General features: G+C 38.7%; 2 protein-coding genes across 3 annotated transcripts in view; both read left to right on the top strand.

The window, feature by feature from the left end:
• The first annotated feature begins 747 nt into the window (after positions 1 to 747).
• ssuh2.1 (ssu-2 homolog, tandem duplicate 1) lies at positions 748 to 18,815 on the top strand. Of its 2 annotated transcripts, none has more exons than XM_042406527.1 (12): positions 748 to 870; positions 9,137 to 9,232; positions 9,315 to 9,399; positions 9,492 to 9,621; positions 10,372 to 10,432; positions 10,802 to 10,926; positions 11,157 to 11,219; positions 12,134 to 12,243; positions 13,724 to 13,816; positions 13,939 to 14,044; positions 16,089 to 16,196; positions 16,533 to 18,815. In XM_042406527.1, exons 1-12 carry the CDS (start codon positions 846 to 848, stop codon positions 16,665 to 16,667), a joined length of 1,137 nt encoding a protein of 378 aa, XP_042262461.1. In that variant the 5' UTR covers positions 748 to 845; the 3' UTR covers positions 16,668 to 18,815. The 2 variants fall into 2 exon arrangements, with proteins under 2 accessions (XP_042262461.1, XP_042262460.1); XM_042406526.1 differs by lacking the exon at positions 12,134 to 12,243 and adding an exon at positions 12,007 to 12,086 and having other exon boundaries at positions 766 to 870.
• Positions 18,816 to 21,371: 2,556 nt separating this feature from the next.
• The window catches only part of si:dkey-49n23.1 (semaphorin-3D), a 110,223-nt gene continuing 109,732 nt past the window's right edge, over positions 21,372 to 21,862 (top strand). The window contains exon 1 of the mRNA XM_042406520.1: positions 21,372 to 21,507. The gene's annotated coding sequence lies outside the window, so the exon portion shown is untranslated. The remainder of the gene's footprint in view (positions 21,508 to 21,862) is intronic.

Genomic DNA, 21,862 nt, shown 5'->3' with positions numbered 1-21,862 from the left:
CTGATTTTCTGCAAAATTAGTACTTTTTCTTTACTACTTTGAGGAGGATTTTACTAGTAATGTAGTATTTTGACATTGTGGTATTGATACTTGAGTAAAGGATCTGACTTCTTCAAACACTGCAGATCATAGAATCTGATGGGATCTGGTGGACTTGGTGTGAATGCAGCGTGAAGGTGACGGGGCCTTTTCTGTTCGGGCCCCTCAGTTGTGGAATGACAGGGAAGTGAACACATTGTCTTCTTTTAAGTTGCTTTTAAAAACTCACAATTTCAGTCTTGCTTTGTTTATTGATTTTACTATTTGTTTTATTTTCTTTCATTGTATTTTATCATTTTATTCTAATATAGTTTTAACGGTTTGCTTTAACTGTCTTTTTTAATTTTGTACATAAAGCACTTTGTAACTTGTTTTGAAAAGTGCTGTAAAAATAAATATATATGCAATGTAAATTATTATTTTTTCATTTAGTATAAACTTTAATCACAGGAAATTTACATCTATTTGACTTGTATTAGTTTTTACTTGGATAAACTCTTACACCAATTTATTTTACTTACTCTATTAGTTTTATAGTATTCTATTAGTCAACCTCATTGACTGTATATATACATTTATACTATTATTACATTATTATATGTATATTTATATTATTATTATTACATTATTATATATATATATATTATATTTATATTTATATACAGTCATGTCCAACCTCAACAACATGCTTTTATTTTTAAAGTCATAACCGGAAGCGGGAGCTGAATGTTGCGCACTGCGCAGGCGCAGCTGCTTCAAACGATCTTCAGTCAGTCCGAGCGGTCGAAGCTCAGCAGCGGAGAGAGATGGATGAGAAAGACGAAGATCCAGGTGAGAAAGTCTAAAAACCAGAGTAAAGACTTTTCTTAAGAAACAGTTTACCTGCTGCCAAGTTAGTCTGAACTGGAATTTAACGGGAGAGACGTTAAACCGGGTTAAAAATCACCCTGTTTGTCCCGGACTAAATGTTGAATAGGGAAGTTTCTTAACGGTCGTTAAAGTGGATTTAAAGTCAGTGTAAACAAGTAGTTACACTGTAGTGATTTCAGGTTATTATGGCAGACTGGTATTCTGTTATTGTGTTTCTTATGTTATTACGTTATTACCAGCGCTGGAAAGTAACTGAGTATATTTAGTATATTTACTCAAGTACTGTACTTCAGTACAATTTTGAGGTACTTTACATGAGTATTTCTGTTTGATGCTACTTTTTACTTCCACTCCACTACATTTCAGAGGGAAATATTGTACTTTCTACTCCACTACATTTATTTGACAGCTGTAGTTACTTTTTTAGCAGTTAAAGTGTCTTTAAAGTGTTGTTTTCACAATCAAAGTGTGTGTTTGTGGTTCTCACTACACAGTTTATAGGGAACTATTATATAATGCTGCAACTAACGATTAATGTCATTTTCTCTATTAATCAATTCATTCTTTAGTCTTTGAAATAAATAGAAGATAAATAGAAAAAAACAGTATTCACAGTTTCTCTGACGTCATGACTTCAGTTCCTGCACATGCTCAGTAGCGTCTGCCGTACACAGAACTACTCTCCAGAGACTGAAAACATGATGCTGTTATTAAACTTTGGAGCCGTTACTAAACAAACTAACGTGACCAAACTCTTCACGATGAAGGAACATGTCACCCGGTGCAGCGGTGTGACTCACTGACGTGTTTTTAATAGTTTCTGGACAACAACGGAGGAATAAGATATATCAGGCTTTGGATACACACACAATACTTGTTAGCAGTAGCGGTGTAACGGCTGAAAAATGTAAAAACAGTTGCTCGTTGGCTGTAACTGTTACTGAAACATGGAAAAGAGAGTCAGGACAACTGCTGACTGCTGGTTTATGATGATTTATGGTCAGAACTGGTTCTTACGACGTTGTTGTCCGACCACGATGGAAATCAAACGTGTTTATAGTCGATCTTAACGGTCACTTACCGAACCGAACATCCTGCACCGGACGATTGGGGATGAATAGCTGAACCGTTACATCCCTTGTAAAGTGGATCCGTACATTGTTGGTTTGGTTCTGCACATGAGACTTGTTGACAGTAAGAAATATATAGAAAGTCGCCTGCTTTATCCTTTAAATGTTGTTATTTTCCATGTATTGACTAGTCGATGAACGGACTCATTGTTTCAGCTGTAGTTCACTGTCAGGAGATGCTGGTGTTAAAAAGAAAAGTTTGATTTGTTTGTGCACGTTTCACTACTCATTACACTCGTACAGTCCGGACATTTAACTCATAAACTAGAAGCGCTACAGAGCAACAAAAAGAAGAACAAGAGCTCTGCAGGAGTATTTCGGATGCATGATCCAGTTAAAGTCTCAGTATTCAGACCGGCTCTGTTTTCCCCCTCTTATTTATTTTTTTTTTTCACTCACATTCCTTCCCCGTCTCCCTCCCTCACTTTTTATTTTTTCCCCTCTCTTTAACGAGTCTGCGCCTCCCTCCCTCCCTCCGTGCCGTTCTCACACTCCGTCCATCTCCGTCTAGATCTTTTTTAGGGGAAACACCTTCTCGCTGATATTTTTATCCCTCAGCCAGAGGTATTGTGTGTACAGCGTGACATAAGCACACCGACTCTGATGTATTTATATCTGGCGGGCAGCTTGAAGAAAACACTGGCTGTTGTCTGGTTACTAAGAAAAGGGTTTGTGTCGGACAAAATCATGACGCACAAGTTTAACGGCTGCGTGGTGCCTCGGAGTCTTAACCAAGGCGCTATTGTATGTATTTATGTAATATTACATTGTTGTGTTAAAACATTTTATTACTGGGTGTTTTTTTTGAGGTTGTTTTTGCTGATGCAGCGACCCAACTTCAGTAAGGGAATTGAAAGCTTGACTGACTGGTTCCTTTACTACTAACAGCTGCTGTTATTAGTTGTTCTGATATTTACTACATGAGCTGAGGTCAAAAGAAGCATTGGAGGTATAATTAAAGGGACATATGCTGCAAATTTCCAGCTCAGTATTTATATTCTGGAGCTCTACTGGAATATCTTTGCTTTATTTCCAGTTAAAAACTCCTTTTTTATCTTCTACTGGTCCTTTCTGCAGCCCCTCAGTTCAGCCTCTGTCTGGAACAGGCCGTTTTAGCTCCTGTCTCTTTAAAAAAAACAAGCGCCGCGGTGAGGCGTGCTCTGTTTACAGAAGTCACATGAATCCATTGAGAAGAAAATGTATGTGCTGGGTGGTGGTGGTTGCAGTTTGTCCATACCTGTGTGCGTTATGAGAGGGGAGGGGTCCTTTGTGTCGCTGTCAGAATGTAGATAAACAGGGAACTGGTGGAGATTGATCTACACCAGTCTCTGAGCTTCTAGAATAACTGGATGTTTCTACAAATCCAGTCATTTTTTAATTCCTGATGAGGAGAATAACAACCTGTAATGGACCAGCGTGGCATTATTTGTGTATTTCTATTTCATTTTATTTTTTCTTTGGACGAGGAGGGAATTTCATCTATTTATTAAAAGCAAGAAGACTTTATTTGAATGTTTTGGTTGTTTGATAACCTTAACATATCTCAAACCCAGCTGTATTATCTATAAACGTATTGATCCTGATGATCTGCTCTGTTCTGTCATTTCATTCTACTAAAATATTAAAGTATAAAAAAACAGATAGTTAAGATAGTTGAGGTGGACTAATGGAGGTGAAAGCAGGTGATTTAGATCCACGTTTACTGTAAGAAGCAGCAGAACTTAAATATGTTTAATGCTTGAAATATTAAAATAAAATATAATATGATGGCATAAATTAGATTGACAACCTGATGTCATCTGTTTGACTTTCATTGGTATTAACATGCTGTATCTGTATGTTAACGCAGGTGTGAATACAGTCTGTACAGCGTGACACATTCATAAGGAAAGTTGAAAGGTCACTTAGCTCCGCCTCTTCCTGCCGGCTACAGCAAGCTCTGTAAAAGCTTTAAATAGTAGCTGTAACTACAAGCTTCCCCTCACAGAAAAGGTGAATATCACTGTTTGAGGCAGCAGTTGACTTTGACCTGTGAGCTCTGCCCAGATCATTTGCATATTGAGACCTGCTCACAGAGGAGGCAAAACTGCAGAAACAAGACTTATTTTACTTCCAGGCGTGAATGCAAAGGCTCATGGATCGGATGTCATTATCCACATGATGTATCCAGATACAGATCACATGTTAACACCAGGTGGGAACGGAGTCTAAGTTCCTAAAAGGCAGCTGTGAATCCATCCATCTGTTTAACTAACAGTATAAAAAAAGCCTGTTTATTATGTTGACTGTTTATGCTCGGCTGGTCAGTAACTTGAGTCTGCTGGCAGGGAGAGAGCAGGACTACTGTGGACAGACTGGTTGTAAAAGCATGTAAAGGTGATGTCACAGGTGTGTGTACGAGGCAAAGGACCCAAACGCAGGCTGGACAGGTAAAAGAAAGGGACTTAAATAAAGTGAAAACAGACTGACAGTCAGCAACAGGAATGCGGTACGAACAGGCAAACAAGTCTGGAGGGCAAAACAGACGACGTGGTCAAAAACACAGCCAGCAGAATACAGACAGATAACCAGGAACAGGTTGGTGATTAGTTTCTCTATTAGCTGTTTGGTCTATAAAATGCCAGAAAATGGTGAAAAATATTCAACCTAACATGTCCACAAGCCAAAGATATTCAGTTTACTGTCACAGACGACTAAAGAAACCAGAAAACATTTACATTTAAGAAGCTGGAACCAGAGAATTTTGGCGTTTTTTCTTAAATAAATGACTCAAAACGATGAATTTATTATCAAAATAGTTGATGATTAATTTTCTGTCCATCAGCTAATCGATTAATTGTTGCAGCTCTAATGCATGAACAGAAAAAACTGCCACCTGCGTCATTATTTATAGTTATAAATAAATCATTACAATGTTTTTATGGGTTTATAACAATCACACGTGGTCTCATGTGTCCCGAGCTTCTCGTGTGTTACTTCAGGCTACAACCAGTTTCCTGACAGCCTCTTCTAAAGAATGCATCCTCCCTTCCTGCCACACTGACAGAAACACTATCAAGAAGAATGTGGGCTTCTAATGTTCCCACAGGACGTTTTTTGACATCAAAACATTCAATAAAAGGAAGAAATGGAAGCTTAGAGTGAAGATTTTAGACTAGTTTGATCTTAAAAGGACGGGCTCACATTTCAGGCGTGTCTTAAAGCAGCAGTCAGGTGTCTGTATGAGCAGCTTCAGATAAAATTTTAAATACATTTTTGTACAGAAGGAGGACTGAGGATTTTGTCCCCCATCACTTCCATTGTAAATGCATCATGAAGGGATCTTCTAATGGTCAGTATGAACAGGACGAATGATTACAGCAAGAAAAACAGGTTTCACTGTTCATTCAGGCTCCTGACTGTTGGTTTAAGAAACACCTGAAAAACTGTGAACCTTTACTTTCAAGTGAAGATTTTAGACTGATCAGTTTGATCTTACATCGAGAGACAGATACGGCTGAGATGAGATGAGGAAACTGTTACTGTTACTGGACAAATATAACTTTGATAAAGATGTTTGTATTTTAAGTCCTCATATTTAACATTTACAAGCAAACATTGAACAAATTGTTTATAACACCGTATAATGTAGTTTTAAACAGATATGAGGACATTTTTAAGTGTTTATTAATGTACAGTGTTTGTCAACAATTATAACTTTCATATTACTGCATCTGTTTTTTACTGTATTGTCATTTATTATCTCTTCATACAGCAGCAAAGACTCATGAGCGCCCACAGGAGGAGTTATAGTTGTTGACAAATACATAATAAACAGTCATATCTGCTGTTATAGTTATAAACTATTTATTAACCGTTTATTAACTGCTTATCAATGCTAAATGGTGGACTTAAAGTAAAATGTCACTCATTATCATTTTAATGTTAGCAAAAAGAATACAGTAGGAGCAGACTTAATGCGAACATTAAACATTAGTCAGCTAATGTGCTGTATGTTGTATTTGGTGATTTTGTTTGTAAATGAAGTAACAAAGATGTTAAATATGTTTTTTAATGTCTATATTTTATGTAAATGTTTAGAAGGCAGTATGAGTTGAAGCACATAATTCATTAAAATCAAACTGACACTGAAAACACGAGAGGTTTAAGTTTTATATTTTAATAATTCAGTCATTGTTAAAGTAATTTTTTAAGCAGAAAAAAGAACAAACCATAAATGATCTAGTTCCGGCTTCTCAGATGTGATTATTCTCTGGTTTTTATTCTCCTTTATGATAATGAACAGATTATTTTGGGGTTTTGGACAATTGCTCAGACAAGACGAGCTCTGGGAACTTGTGTTGGATGTTTTTCACAATTTGCCTACATTTTATAGAGCACACAAATAATCGATTAATTAGGAAAATAATCAGTAGATTAATTGATAATCATAATAATCATGAGTTGCAGCCCTATAATCTGTTTCACTTGGTTTAACGGGGCTAACATCACCTGCTCCTTATTTAAAATCAACCAGGTTGTATTTTTTAGGTAATTTAGCAGTTTATTATTTCTGTCACACCTACCTGTAACCAGCGTTGGAAATAAATGGGGGGCAACAGCAAAAATGCCCCAAAAAATCTCAGAATTCCCCGAAAAACTGATTGAGGGGCAAAAAGGTTTCAAATAATTTCCATTTCCGTCTCTAACACACCCACACGAACAGCGCTGTTGTTGACGCTGCGCTGCTGTTACGATACCTGGCAGAGGCCACGCAGTCCTGCACCTGCAGTGATTTTGGCTGCTGTGATGGACCAGAACCTCATTAAAAAAGCTCCAACTGTTACTGAAGAACCCAAATCCTGGGCCGTCACCAACACCAGCAAATGAGACGGCAAAGAAAGTTGCTGCTTCTACAATTTAAAAATGTAAAATAGACTGACTTGGTGTTGAAGAGGTGAATAAAATGACCTTCCTCTACTGTAAAGCTCAACCACCCAAACAGCCTGGACAGCTAAAAGCTAATCATGACTTTGTTAAAGGAAACAAACAGGTTAAAAAGTATTCAGCACCAAACGAGCATCATTGATTTGCTTATGGTTAATAACATTAACACTAACACTGGAGACTTTAAAATGCCTTTGGTCTGGCGAGTTAGCTAACATTAGTGTTAGCAAGTTGGCTAGATATCGTTAATGTTACACCCTACATGTGGGTTTTGCCGACTCTGTGAATCTTGGGTTACACCATGGTTACCTAACCGATGTTGTTGCCGTGGTAGCAAGTTGCCTGTGACAGCACCCACCTGTCACTCAAAGTGGCCACGCCCTTAATTATCCATAACTTCAAGCCTTTATAAAATTTAAACAGGTGAGTTATATAAAAATTCACCCCACGTACAGTTGTCACGAACAGGGAAATTAGCTATAGAGACCAAAACTGTTTTTTGTACCAGGCTGTAAACATGTTTATTTCTGTTGTAAAGTTGGGGGTTTATGGGGATTGACTCGCTTTTGGAGCCTCAAGTGGTCATTCAAGGAACTGCAGCCAACTTCTGCGTTGGCGTCATTTTTCAGCCCTCCAAGTTGACACTTGGATGATCAGTGACTAACATTACTGAGCTTAATCCACCAAATGAAGTTAACTTTTTAGTCCCAAATCTAGAACCTACTTTTTCAGTCTACTAACCAATGAGGCAGTGCTGGATAGTCGAGTCTATAATGTAATTTCTTTCATGCTCAAAACGTCAGCAGCTAAATTTGGGGATGAAATAAAGCGTGCACCTCATTATACCTGTAGCCACTAGTCTGTAATTTAGTGAAACACCTGAGGCTGTGGCATACAATGCATCAAACCTACAATGATGAGATCATCAAAGTTTGACTGGTTTTGACTTGTAGGAGAAATGAAATAAGCAATGAGAAGGTGACCTTTACCGTCGTTATTGGCACAACAGTAATGCAGTCATGAGGTGCTTGCGTAAGCATCACTGAAGAGCCAATAATGACGGTAAAGCTCACTCTCAAGTGTAATTTTGGGATTATACAACAGCTACCAACCAAATAAAATATATAATTAAAATGTATTCATATTGTGAGGCAGTTCTCTCTCAAAATACCTTTTTACTAGTGTTATCTCCCTGGAAATACATGGGGTATGACTAATACCTGGAGAACAACCAGTCACGTCTGTAGACTCCTATGTAATGAAACCTAGTTTACAACTCCAGCAAGTAGGCCGACCCTTAGTAACGACCAAGCAACAGAGACGATTTCTAGTCCCTGTTGAGTCAGCTAGCCATCTTCAGCTAATGCTTTCTAGCTTTCATGGGATTTCCCAAACTGAATAAATTCCACACATATAAACACAAAACTGCTTTGCTAACTCAGTCTTGTTGTAACTAATATACCTACTGAAGAAAATCATTTTTACATGGACAGATTTAGCTACTATGTCAGCAAACTTGACATACATTTTTAAGCTAGTAGCGCTGTTGCACCAAACTGGAGTTCCCACGAGCAGGAGCTGAGATATACTCTCAACTGAGGAGAAAATGGTTAAGTCTTCTTGTGTACCAGAGTCTCAGAGTTCAGTCCACTTGGTAAAGAGTCTGTTTTATTTTCCCCACGACCCCAAATCATTTCAGTTCCTATAGTTCTAATCAATGGCGGAGTAATATTTATAGTGACGAGGCATCTAGTGGTTCATACTGAAGGCTCTTCCTTAATAAAGTCGTAGTTGTTGAAAGTGAATCAACCTGCATGTGCTTATTATTTTAGTTAGAAAATGTAGATAATTATTATAAATGAGACGGTGTTTACTCAGCTGCTGATGAATGCATTTTAATCTGGGCTCATTTCACATTAAAAGCAGCAACTTTATGCACTAATTACTATTTTTTAAAAGTGCCCCCAAAATTTTGTAAATGCCCCAATTTTTTAGACCCCCAAATATTTTTTAAATTTCCCTCTCTGCCTGTAACACACTGTAAGAAAGAATATTTACTAATATAACATATTTACTAATATTTTTTTTACATGACAAAAACTGATTAAATGAAAAACAAAGAGGACAATGTAAATAATGCACCTTGTCTTTATTTTGTTTGTTTCTTTCAGATGTATTTGATCCAAACATACCGGAGGAGGGACCGTCAGCTCCCCCTCCTGGCTGGCTGGAGGACATACATGGATACCAGGGCCACAAAGGAGGAGGTGAGGCTCCTTCTATTCTTATTCACCGTGTCTCATTTCTCGGTGCTAATCTCTCGTCTCTGTGTTTGTGTTTGTTGTCCAGAGGATGATAACCCGTTGTACCCGCCTCCCCCCGCCTACAACCCCCAACCCGAACTCAACAGGAACACTTTGGTGCCCAATGTCAGGTAACACACACATCAATTATTGACTGAAGTAACTGAAAATGTCCTTCAAGATTTTAGATAATGAAGGTAGGGTGGGGTGTTTGCTCGTCCAGGGTCCCCACAGTATCGGAGGATGTGGCCAGAGATGCTCTGATCAAGTTTGTGGAATCAAAATGGAGGTACAGCTCCAAACCTGCCAGGAACCTCACCTTCAAAGAACTCAAACCCATCACCGTGTACAGGGTAGGAGCATGTCCTGCATTAGAAATATCTACTACACACAACCACACACACACACACACACACAGGTCTCAGACTCTGCCTTTCTCACCGTGTGAGAACTTTATATGGTTGGTTTATCTCAGCATAAAGACTGGAAACAGGGTAACAACGCGCCTGTCTAAAGGTTAACATATCTGCAGCACCTCTCAGTTCCAATAATTAACACATAAACTGTTTATTTAATGTGTACTCAAGCAAATACCAGTTTGTGATTTTACGAGGGTTTATGTGTCAGGCTGTTTATTGGCCGGGCACGGTGACTTCCTGGAGTCTTGTCTTCACTGTGAGGTTGCCAAGAAAAACAGCAGCGTCTCCAGGATACTATAATAGTCCAGCACATAATCCCGTGTATAACCACAGATTTAATGTTTGTACACTTTGATTTTTGTACACATTAAACAAACGCGATATAATGTGTTAGTTAGGAAGCTTCAGAGCTGCTGGCAGGTGGATTTTGGTTCTGTTTGACTGAGTCAGGCTGGTTGTGAAGCTAAATGGCAGCTGGCTGTAGCTTCATATTTACCGCACAGACATGAGAGTGATATATATGATGTCACTTAACTCTGCAAGAAAGCAAAATGTAAAACTGTTCTTTGTTTGAAGAGGTAAACAGTTGGGAATCCATTGGCCTGACAGGGCGGCAACATGAACATGTGTGTTTACATTGACTGCATAAAGAATCCTCCGGTGTCGTCTGTCTTCCTCCTGCAGTATCGACTGGAGACCTACACTGAGACCAGAACCAGCGCCTGGCAGTTTGAATCATACAACGGTAAATCTTTACTCTCAGCTAAATCACACACAAAATTTGTATCTGTACTTAGTGAGTCACTGAAAAAGTTAAAAATGGACCTGATGATGGCAGCTAGAGGAAAAAAGTCAGAGGAAACATAAAGTCATCAGGGTTCATCCTCCGGGCACCGAGATGTCTGATCCAAAGTTCACTTCGGTTCGTCCAGTATTAATGTGTTGAAACGTGACCTTAAAGAATTCGACTTTTATGTCAGAGTTGACAGATTGCTGTTAATTTATACACACAGGAAGAGCAGCCAATCAGACTCCAGCAGCTCTTCACAGTACTTGTAAACTAGTTGGTCAGTGAGATGAATCAGCTCTGACCTCTGTTGTTTTCAACAAACAGGTCAGCCGGTGGATGGTCCTCAGTACGGTATGAGTCCTCCACCCTGGGACATCCCAGTGTCGATGCCTCCCAGATACACCGACATGGTGGAGAAGATCCGCGTGCCGCACTCGTCCTTCGTCAAGGTAAAGCTCGTCACGTTTAGTTTAGGAGCTTTTAGAAATACATGAACATTATTATAAATATGAAAGATGTGGTTTCTCAGGGTTGTTTTTTTATTTTAGATTGTTAAACTTTCTCTGTTTTCCTGATTTGCTATTGTTGTTTTAGTAGCAACATGCATATATACCTGTGTTGTGTGTGTGTGTGTGTGTGTGTGTGTGTGTGTGTGTGTGTGTGTGTGTTGGTTTTTTAGCTGTGTCACAAGTGCAACGGCTGTGGAAGAACTCGCTGTATTCAGTGTCACGGTAGAGGAAGGGTAAGATCACTGTTGAAGGATTCCTGAGCTTCTCACATGAGGAGATGTTAAATCACTGTATGTTTGGTTTGTGTTGTGAAGGTCAAGTTTATTATATTTATTTGGTGTCTTAATTCAGTCATAACATGTAATCTGATTATTGCCCTTCAGATTAAAACCACATTTTCAGAGTCCTGCAGAAAAATATACCACGTTTACATGATGTCATATGCATATTTTGTATTGTAGTAGTAGTAAGTAGTTTGCACCAAACTTTAGTGAAAAAACAGTAATTCTCTTACAGGTTTGTTCCTCCCAACAGGAAGTAGCAGGAAAACACTTTCTGTAGTTTTAGGCAATAAAAACAAACTTAAGTGTTCAGAAAAACAGGCAAAAAACCAATTAATATATTATATTACAAGAAAAAAGTAGCAATATATCAAGAATCAAGTCATAATTTCTCAAGAAAAAAAGTTGTATATTCTCTAAATACTGCAACTTTTTTCTTTGATGTAGAATTTAGAGAATAAAAATAGAAAAGGCTGTTTCCAGTTAAAACCTTTTAAATTTTTTCTATAATAAACTTAATTCATGAAATACGACGACAGTATTGAAATATTACAACTTTATTCTTGTAATATTATAACTTTTTTTTCTCCAAATAGATCTGTTTTCAACTTAATTCTTAAAATCTGAGATTCTAATTGTTTCCTATCAGTAACACAGTCTGTCCTGGCCTAAGTAAGACGGACCTGAAGCCGCCTCTGTGCATCCTGGTGGATTCTCTAACCCTCGTCTCGTTTTGCAGAAGCGTTGCACGTTCTGCCACGGTCACGGTCGCACCAGGAACAAGCGCTGCACCTCCTGTCATGGCCGCGGTCGCAAGAGGTGAGAGGTCTTGTCTGTCGCTCAGAATTTGCTTCTCCGTCTTGCAGAAACGTTGTTCGGACTGTTATGGCAAGGGGTACAAAAGGCGGCACAGGACAAACCAGCGGACGTCTAGGAAGACGCCTTGTTTTTCCTGTAGCGGGAAAGGCCATCAGAGGTGAGAGAGGAGCTCTGGGAAGGTCAGGGAGAGGAGCCCCGGTTTTGTCCCTTGCATGTATTAGCATGACCTTTTAAAAACCCAGGAGGTTGTTTAAAAACACGTTCTTCAGTTCTCACGGTATTTTCAGAATCCCCAAAGACTAATCTGTCCGCTGAATGAAGAAGACTTTTAACCCGTTTATCAAGTTGTGACTCTGCTTCTTATCCAGATAGCCGGCGGCTGCGTGCTTGTTTTGGCTCTGAAACAGTTGCAACTTAATAAATGGGATGAAAATCTTGAGACTTGAGGTGTCTTAGTGTGTTGTGGATGAGCTCTGTTAGATGACAGTAGATTTTATCCTATTAATTATATAACAGCTCAGTTTATCTGGACTCGTCATTCTGTCTTTTAGGCTTCAAACAACCGCCTGAAAAGATCATTAAAGCAGTTGTCACACATGCAATGATTAAAACTATCAGAAATATTATAAACATATCCCTCAGAGTAGTCAGTGTCTTTCGTTTCAGTTTGTTTTGTTTTGTTCATTCCAGTCATACGGTGCAGGTCAACAGGTCAGAGTTGGTATGAGGAACTAAATCCTAAAATAGGTTCAAACTAATCTTCTGAGATCTGGTGTCATGATTGTCAAAATCCAAAGTGCTTGTTTTGTGCAAAAATACATTTAAAGTCTCTGTGAAGCTTCTATTCAGCTTCATCAGTCTGAGTTAGTCATATCAAGTGGATATCTGACACATTTACAGTCTTTTTAGCATCAAATTCCCTCTTTGTGTTTCCTCGGACAGTGTTTCCCTGTTGAGCTGCAGGTGGAAGTATAGTAACAAAAAGAGGAACTTTGGCACTAAGAAGACTGTAACGTTGAAAGATATCTACTTGATTTGACTCGTTTGGACGCTGAAGCTTCATATTAGCTTCAGATAAACTTTGAAATACATTTTTGTCCTCCATCACTTCCATTGTAAGGTCATTATGAAGGGATCTTCTAACGGTCAGTATGAACAGGAGGAATGATTACAACAAGAAAAACAGGTTTCACTGTTCACAGACTTTGAAAAACTGTGAACTCGTCCTTTAAATATCTCAGTAACTCAGATAACTCTCAATAACAGCTGGACTGAAAACTTGATAAACACATTCATGCAACCTTCAGGATTAATTTCAGTAACTTTGATGATCCTCTGACTTTATTACTGAGACGAGAAAGCAACAGAATATTACTCACATAGTTTTCATGCTCATCTAATCATTCACTGAGCTCCTCGTTCACTGTATGGAAGCATCTGCTTTCCTTGTTTCTACACTTCATCCATCTCGCCACTTCAGTGTCAGACTGCTTCCTCCTGTCTCCTGTTTCAGCCATGACAGCTCTGCCTTCTTGTTTCAGCATTTAGTTTGTACAAATTCTTTCACTTTAAGTGTTATAAGATATGAGAGCAGGCTGTGGAATATCTGAACTGTGGCTTTCATCTCTCTCCTCCAGGTGTATCTCCTGCCACGGCAACGGCTACAAGACCTGCTCTGTTTGTCACGGCAGCCAAAACCTGCTGCATTTCATCCAGCTCACTGTGACATGGTATGTCAACGCTACACACACACACACACGCACACACACACACACACACAGACTGAGAATCGGTGTAAACCTCTTCTCCTGCACATCTGTTTGTTTGTTTGTTTGTTTGTTTGTTTGTGTAGGAAGAACAACGTAGCTCATTTTATTCCAGACCGTCAGCCCGACTTCCCCGACAAGAAGTTTGAGAAGGTGACAGGAGATCCTTTCTTCGTGGATGAGAGTGTGCTGGTAAAAACTAAACACTTCTTTTCTTTTAATAATGAATTCACATCAGACACATCAGTGGAGCATAAGTGCTAAAGCAAGATCGGTCTGTCGGTCCAGACTGGAATATGTGAACGACTATCAGACGGACCGCCGTGACATTTTGTCTCCCGGAGGATGAATCCTCTGACTTTTCCTCTGGCGCCACCTTGAGGTTCACATTTGTGGTTTTGAGTAAAATGTCTCAACAACTGTTTGGTGGATTGCCATGAAAGTAGTTCACACATCCATGTTTTCCTCAGAATTAATTCTACTGACTTTGATCCTCTGACTTTTCATCTAGAACTTCAAACTTTGATTTTGTCCAGTATTTAAAAAATAAAATAAAATGAAATAACTGCAAAACTAATGACATTCCTGTCAGCCTCACATTTTGAGTTTAGTGCTAATTAGTAAATGTTAGCATGCTAAGACGCTAAAATAAGATGATAAACATTGAACCTGCTAAACATCAGCACGTTAACATCATCATTTCGAGCAGGTTAGCTTCTGATGTTAGCGTAATGGCCTCACGTGGCTGTAAACCATAGACTGCATATAAATATGGACGACGCGTCTCCACTTCCTGTCCGAGAGCGGCCATCTTGCTTGTGTGACGTTATTTGGAGCCAGAGTCTGCGCAGTAGAGTCCGGCGGCGGGATGACGGTCTGTGGGACACGCCCCCTCAGCCGTTCTGCAGCCTGAGGTTTAAGAGCGGCTGTCACAGCTGTCAATCATGACGTCAGAACCCCTCTCTATATCGTCAAATAACTCATTAAAAACAAACTTATAAGAAAAATGAGCACTTGGACAAACTTCAGCATGATAAGAACTACCTGAAATGACAGAAACCATCTTTGGGAAAAAATTAATTTGACGTGTAGTTTGATTTTTTAGTTTGGCTCATCCGCTAACATGGAGGGGGCGGGACTTATGACGTATATACCGCAGCCAGCTACTGGGGGGCGATCCAGATGTTTTGGCTTCATGTCTGGGGAGTTGTCATGACGTCCATCTTTATATACAGTCTATGCTGTAAACTCTTAGGGTAAATCTTAATTCCCTTAATTGCGTCTTCGTCCCTCCCACTGAAGATACAATGAGAGACGCAAGGAAAAGATGCGAGGAGAAAGGAAACGAGGAAATGAGACGTTCTTTCCTGTCATGTGAAGTGATGCTCACAGCTGATCCGCTGTCAGTCGACTTAAACAGCTGGAGAGACTTTTGATGGAGTTTGTGTCTGCACACTTGTGCACTGCTGATAGTTTCAGGGAAAATGGAAGTTATGTAACTGTATCTCACATGGAACTGTGGGATTTACAGCTTCACATGTGACTGAATAAACAACGATAAATGAATTTAATGTGTTTCTTGCTGACAGACAACAGACCCTCCTCATCTCCCCGACTTTAATCTGTCCATAATAACAGTTAATGTGGGAAAATAACAGGTCATGAAAACTGTTTTTAATAAAGAAAGAAAGTTTGCCTTTAATTGACAGCTGAGAAGTAGACAGTAAACAGAGGAGAGAGAGAGAGAGAGAGAGTCGTGACTTGCAGCGAGGGTCCCCAGGCGGAGTTCAACCAGGGACGTTGTGATTATGTGATGTAATCGTTCAGCTACCACAGCGCTCTCACATCCACTATTTTTAACTCGTGAACCAGAAAACAAATAAAATATAAAACTTGGGAGTAAACAGACTTGAGTTCAGTCCTTTCTTGTTGTTGCACATTTCCACTTCAGTAAAATGATCTTAGCAGACATCAAAGTTATCTGTCTGTTCGCTCCGGTTTAAACCTGCTGTGATGTTGTGATCTATCAGACAGTCTGATCAGCTCCAGCGTCCAATCAATAACTGATTTCCAATAAGGGGGCGTGTCGGCCGGTAAAAGACTTCCTCGTGTATCATCTCTCCTCATCCTCAGGGCAGCTTTGTGCTTTGGGGCGGTGATGATTTCGGGGTCTAGCGTAGACGTATCCACAGTGTTATTGATTGACGTGTGTGTTCTGCTCTCTTTGTCCTCCCAGGTGTATCCTATCCAGGGTTTCCCCGATCGGGAGATCTGCGATGTTACTACAAAACTGATTAACGAACACCTTAATCGCTTCAGTACCACCAGTCGCATCCTGCAACAGGTACGAACACGTTAACGTGTTCACACAGATGTAGCTTTAACACTAGATATCAGTGTCTCTGTTGTGAAGGAAAGTACATTAAAGTTTATAGAGTCGCCCAGTGATGACGTCCTCTTTTAGTCCTACCTGTTAACTCCTCTCATGGTTTCCATGGCAACAGAAACAGAAGTGAGTCAGTGCAACAGTAAGATCAATTTAAGAGGTTTTGACAGACTGGCGTTACATAAAGATTAGATCTGTTTAAACGATACTGAATGTTTGGTTTCTCCTTCTTGAATATAAAAGTGGAAACAGTGACTGACTGATGCTAACGTGTCTTTTTATTTCTCTCCGTAGCGTCAGACCATCGAGCTGGTGCCGCTGACTCACGCTTATTACTCTTACAACGGAAAAGACTTCAGCTTCTTTGTGTACGGAGTAGAGAACAAAGTCTTCACTCCTAAGTATCCCTCCGCATGTTCTATTTTATAAGTAACGTACCGTTAACACGATCCAACGCTCGTCACCGTACGTGTGTGGTTCACGTCGGAGGGATTCGTGGAAATTCACAAGAAGAGCAGCAGGTGTGAGACGCTCAATCGTCTGTTAACCAAATATCCATGAAACTGTATCTGCTGTTGAGGTGAAGCAACTCAAACACTCCTCGAATGTAGAAATACTTTCAATGTTATAATATTGTCTTTAGTAACATAACACAACAACATCAGGGGTCGTATTCATAAAACATCTGAAGTCATCACTCAGAGTCTCTAAGAGCAACTTTTAGTCAGTAATTAATCTCCTGCCGACATGTCAGTGACACTGAAACCAAACAACGAATCTACAGGAGCAGAAAGAAAGATTTTATTAATTTAAACAGATTTCACACATGAAACTAATTAAATTATCGACGTATCCAGTAGATGATATTTGGCATCGAACAACATCTGCATGTTGATATTATGAGATTTTATTTTACTGATGACGTCTCTCTACACGACAGGTGACGCAGTGATGACCATGAAATCAGCTTTATTTATTTATTGCAGTTGATGATCATTTAATGTATAGAAATAAACACATTATTTTTATCTAAGTGCTCAATATTAGACTGTGAGGGATTTACACAAACATCCCCAAACAAACAGACAAAGAAAACACAACAAGGAAACAACAACGTATTGACCAGTTTCCCTCCTGATCCAGCAGCAGACAGACGGGATTAAACACCAAGTTAAACCAGGACTGTCTTGGAAAAACAACAACATATGTTTACAGATTTCTGATCAGTTATTCAGTTTGTGTTTCACACTGAAATTGCATAAAATAAATAAAGTAAATTAAAGCACTTATGAAATATCCCTGACTCCTGGGTATCCAGGTGTTCTGGCAGACTGGTCTTTCCCCAAAAACATGAATAATTCAACCACTGATCAAGTCTGAGACACATCGACAGTATTTCTTTACTTTTCCAAACGTTAACAGACTTTTTTTCTCGCTATCATGACAAACAAATTGGAGTTTTGGGTTTGATGAATATCTCAGACAGATGTCAGAGATATTTCCAGTGAATCAGCTGCAGATTTCCAGTATTACTCCAAACGTTTGTTATTGTGTTTTTCCTAAATGATTGTGAGCAGCTTTAGTGACTCATGAGTCTTCTAATTTCTCACAGGAGCTACTTTAAGAGCTGAAATGTCTTGTGAGTCCTACAGTTCGTACTGACATAGCACTTATTTAACGAGTTGTCAGGAGCTACTTTTAGCCTGAAGATGTTTTGTGAATACGACTCCGGCTTTTTCAAGTTTTGGTGGTAGAGATGAAGTCGTGTCGTGTTTTTTTTAGCCAGTGTCATTCCAGTCAATCCAGCACGTCCAAGTCAGGAAGTGTTTGCTATAAAATCAAACTTAGAAGAAAAGTTTTAAATACACAACAAACACGTGTTGAAGAGTTGTTGAGTCACACTCGACTGCCTTCAACGTTCAAGTTCTCTCAATGTTCGTTTCAGGTTAATAGAAACAAGGTGCTTTAAATCACAACAGGAAGCCTTAAACATTAAATACTGTCACTGACAAACTAACAGGGTTTGATGTCCGTCGCTGATCCAGCAGGAGTTTGATAAACGACTCAATATGTTAAAACTTTTCTTTTAGTGTCTTTGAATCAAATGTTTTTATATATTCCTTCCTGAAAAATCTGTTTTCATAAAAATCCATCCAGATGTTGGTATCTCAGTTTACATGTGCAGCGATTATTCATTATTTCTTCTTTTATGAGACACAGTTTTCAGCTTTTTTATATATATATGTTTCTGACAATGTTTGGAGCATTGTTTAAGGGTTTTACCACTTTAAAGTTTATATGTAGAAAAAAAATTATTAGGAAACGTCAGGAAGGATCTGGAGACTAAACTCAGACTCTGTGTTATTTTAAAAACCACTTTAAAGAGCAGAAAAGTATGAAAATCACTTTTTATACTCTACATACTCAGTTATATGTGTCATGTAATCCAGCCACTACCTCTGTCTGTTGCTTCATACAGTTACTGCTAAAGTATGTGATGGTTTTATAAACATTATTATCTAACCTGTCAGCCTGTATTCAGCTAAGACGTCATAAATAAAGTTCATAATAAAATTCTTTCATGTCGTCGTCTCTGTTTGCTGGAAACATTTGAAAGGTTTTCACCCAAAATAGTGTAAATATCTTCATTCAGTGTGATCGTATTGTTCTGTTTACTGCAGGTCAGACAGTTACAGACTAAACAGATTAATAAAGTATTTCAAGAGGTCAAATCTTTGTGTTTTTAATCAGATGTGAATGAAGGAATATGAGAGATAATCCAGGATGAAATCAGATCTGTAATCAAGCATCTTCTTGATATTAATGTTGGTGTCTTTTCAATAATATTTGATATGTTTGTTTGCTTTGTTTAATCTCATTTCATACTCTGAGAAGCAACGCAGGACGATCACCAGTCAGAGGAACAGTCTATGATCTGTGTTCATGTTTCAGTAGGAAATGTTTGTTTGCTTTATATTAGAAAGACACTTTAAAATGTGACTGTTTTATCAGTAGTGGAGAGTAAATAAGTACATTTACTAAAGTACAATTTAGTTCTTGTAGTTAAATATTTTAATTTAATGCTGCTTTATATTTCTACTCCACTGCATCCATATGACAGCTGCTGTTACTTCTCAGTTTAAGATTTTACACATAAAACATATGAAAAGCTTATAAACAGGTTCCTGTATATTATTAAAGATTAAACCAGAGTTTTTGACCTTTTAATATCAGTCTAGATTGAGTCACATTTCAGCTCCAACAAAGAGACGTTTCCCCTCTAAACTTCTCACATGGTTTCATTTCAATAAATGATCCAATATTACACACAAACAAAAAAATCCAAAAAAGAAAAACAGATTTGTGTATCAGAACTTTGTTTTGTCTTCTTTCCCATTAATCCTCTCACGACCCCTCAGAGGTCTCATCTTGGTTATAGCACATCTGTACTTCACTCAAATATTTAGTTGAATTTAAGTTTATTTATTTGGTAGTTAAAAATCAAACAAATACACACAAACACAAGTAAAATAAAATCAGCGTGCAGAGAGAAAAACAGGCCTGGTCGGGTTATTGATTACCTTAATAATATACAGTAAATACATAAATATGAAAGAAAAACCATCCGACTGTTAAAGTAAACAAAGATTGAGATTATAAAAGCAAAACTAAAGGTTTTGCTTATATAAAGGTTTTAAAATCTGCTCTAAAGGAAATTTGAACCCAATGAGAACAGTCGACCCATAAATGTTGACGCCTGCGTTGGTTGAAAACTGACCTCTGGTTGTCAGATGATGAGAAGATGAAGATCAGATGACTGTGTGAGTCAGTAAATGCAGTATTTTTACTCTGTTATAGTATATTAGTGTTTGTACTTTTACTTTAGTAGTTCTTCCTCCACTGCTTATTCTTTGTGAAATACTTGTGACTGTATAAAAAACAAAACAAAAGCAGAAAACCCAGTTGAATGTGTTCTGAAGGCGTCTTTAACTAATTTAAACCAAATGAACTCAGTAAAATCCGCCATCATCCATCAAACTGTCCCACAGACTCGCTGTTAGAGGACTGAAGGACATTTAGTTCTGTGTTAACAAACTCTCACCACAAGAGGGAGCTGTGGTTTATAAAGTAATGACGCACAGGACGCTAGAAGACATGTTTACTGACATTATGTGCTGTGGGAAATATAGCAAATCACAAGAGACAAAGATTTGGTTAAACGCTAGATTTATAGTTTTTCAAGTGTGTCTTAAAACAACAGTCAAGTGTCCCTATGAACAGTGAAAGAGGTTTTCCTCGCTGTAATCATTCCTCCTGTTCATACTGGCTGCTAAAAGATCCTTCAAATGTGCTTTCAATGGAAATGATGGAGGCCAAAATCCACAGTGTGTCCACACAGTCATTTAAAAGTCTCTGTGAAGCTTATATGAGGCTTCAGCAGTCTGAGTTAGTCATATCAAGTGGATATCTGACATCTTTTTTTTAGCATCAAATTCCCTCTTTGTGTTTCCTCGGACAGTGTTTCCCTGTTGAGCTGCAGGTGGAAGTATAGTAACAAAAAGAGGGACTTTGGCACTAAAAAGACTGTAACGTTGAAAGATATCTACTTGATTTGACTCATTTGGACGCTGAAGCTTCATATTAGCTTCAGATAAACTTTGAAATACATTTTTGTCTCCCATCACTTCCATTGTAAGGTCATTATGAAGGGATCTTTTAATGGTCAGTATGAACAGGAGGAATGATTACAGCAAGAAAAACGGGTTTCAATGTTCATTTGGGCTCCTGACTGTTGGTTTAAGACAAACTTGGAAAAACTGTGAACTGTCCTTTAAGGGAGGGACCCACCCTTCACCCATTGAACCTCACATTCCCTGAAATTACCACTGAAGTTTAAGTAATGTGGTCGTTTTGGGGGGTTTGGTGACTTTTTTTCCCCGAGATGTATCTATGTTATCAATCATCTAGGTGAAATACATCATATATGAGTGTAATTAAGCTGAAACCATCAAACTTGCACTTGATGTGGAGAGTCCGAGTGTCCGAGCAGCCCCTGAAGGCAGCATCAGACAGCGCAGATGAAGGAGTGGCTCCGCCGCTGCCCACATGTGTTCAGTTTGTTTATAACGTGTGGAGCCTACAGGTGACCCGACACTGAACCGTCCGGTAGCCGCCGCATCAGCACCGGGATCCTTTCGCTGCTTTTTTCAGCTGAAGTGGAATAAATCAGAGACTCAGAGATCCACATCCAGACACAAACTCCTGCTGGGTGAGTTTTTTTAAAAATTTTTTTTAAAGTTTTAATCTAAAATGTGTGTCTGGATGCTCTCCACGGAGGAAATAACGAGTCAGTGATGGAAAAGACAGCTCACCGAGGGAGAAGGAATATCTGAGACGCGTTTATTAGTTCTGTTGATAATAAGTTTTATTCAGCCTGGTGAGCTCAGAGCTGCTTTGATGTTCATTTAGGAGGGAAGACAGTTGTAAAGTTTCTTACACCTGCTGATAATTCATCACAGGACTAAATGAGAAGTATCACATGTGTCATGATTACCTTGATTAAAGCAGCATCACTTTTAATGTCTGTATCATGTTTCCTATAATTTAACTTGTTCCAGACAGAA

The sequence above is a fragment of the Thunnus maccoyii genome, chromosome 3 (genome assembly GCF_910596095.1).
Source record: "Thunnus maccoyii chromosome 3, fThuMac1.1, whole genome shotgun sequence".
In the NCBI taxonomy this organism is placed as follows: Eukaryota; Metazoa; Chordata; class Actinopteri; order Scombriformes; family Scombridae; genus Thunnus; species Thunnus maccoyii.
The sequence above is the reverse complement of the archived record's forward strand: the minus strand, read 5'-3'. Positions and strand labels throughout refer to the sequence as shown.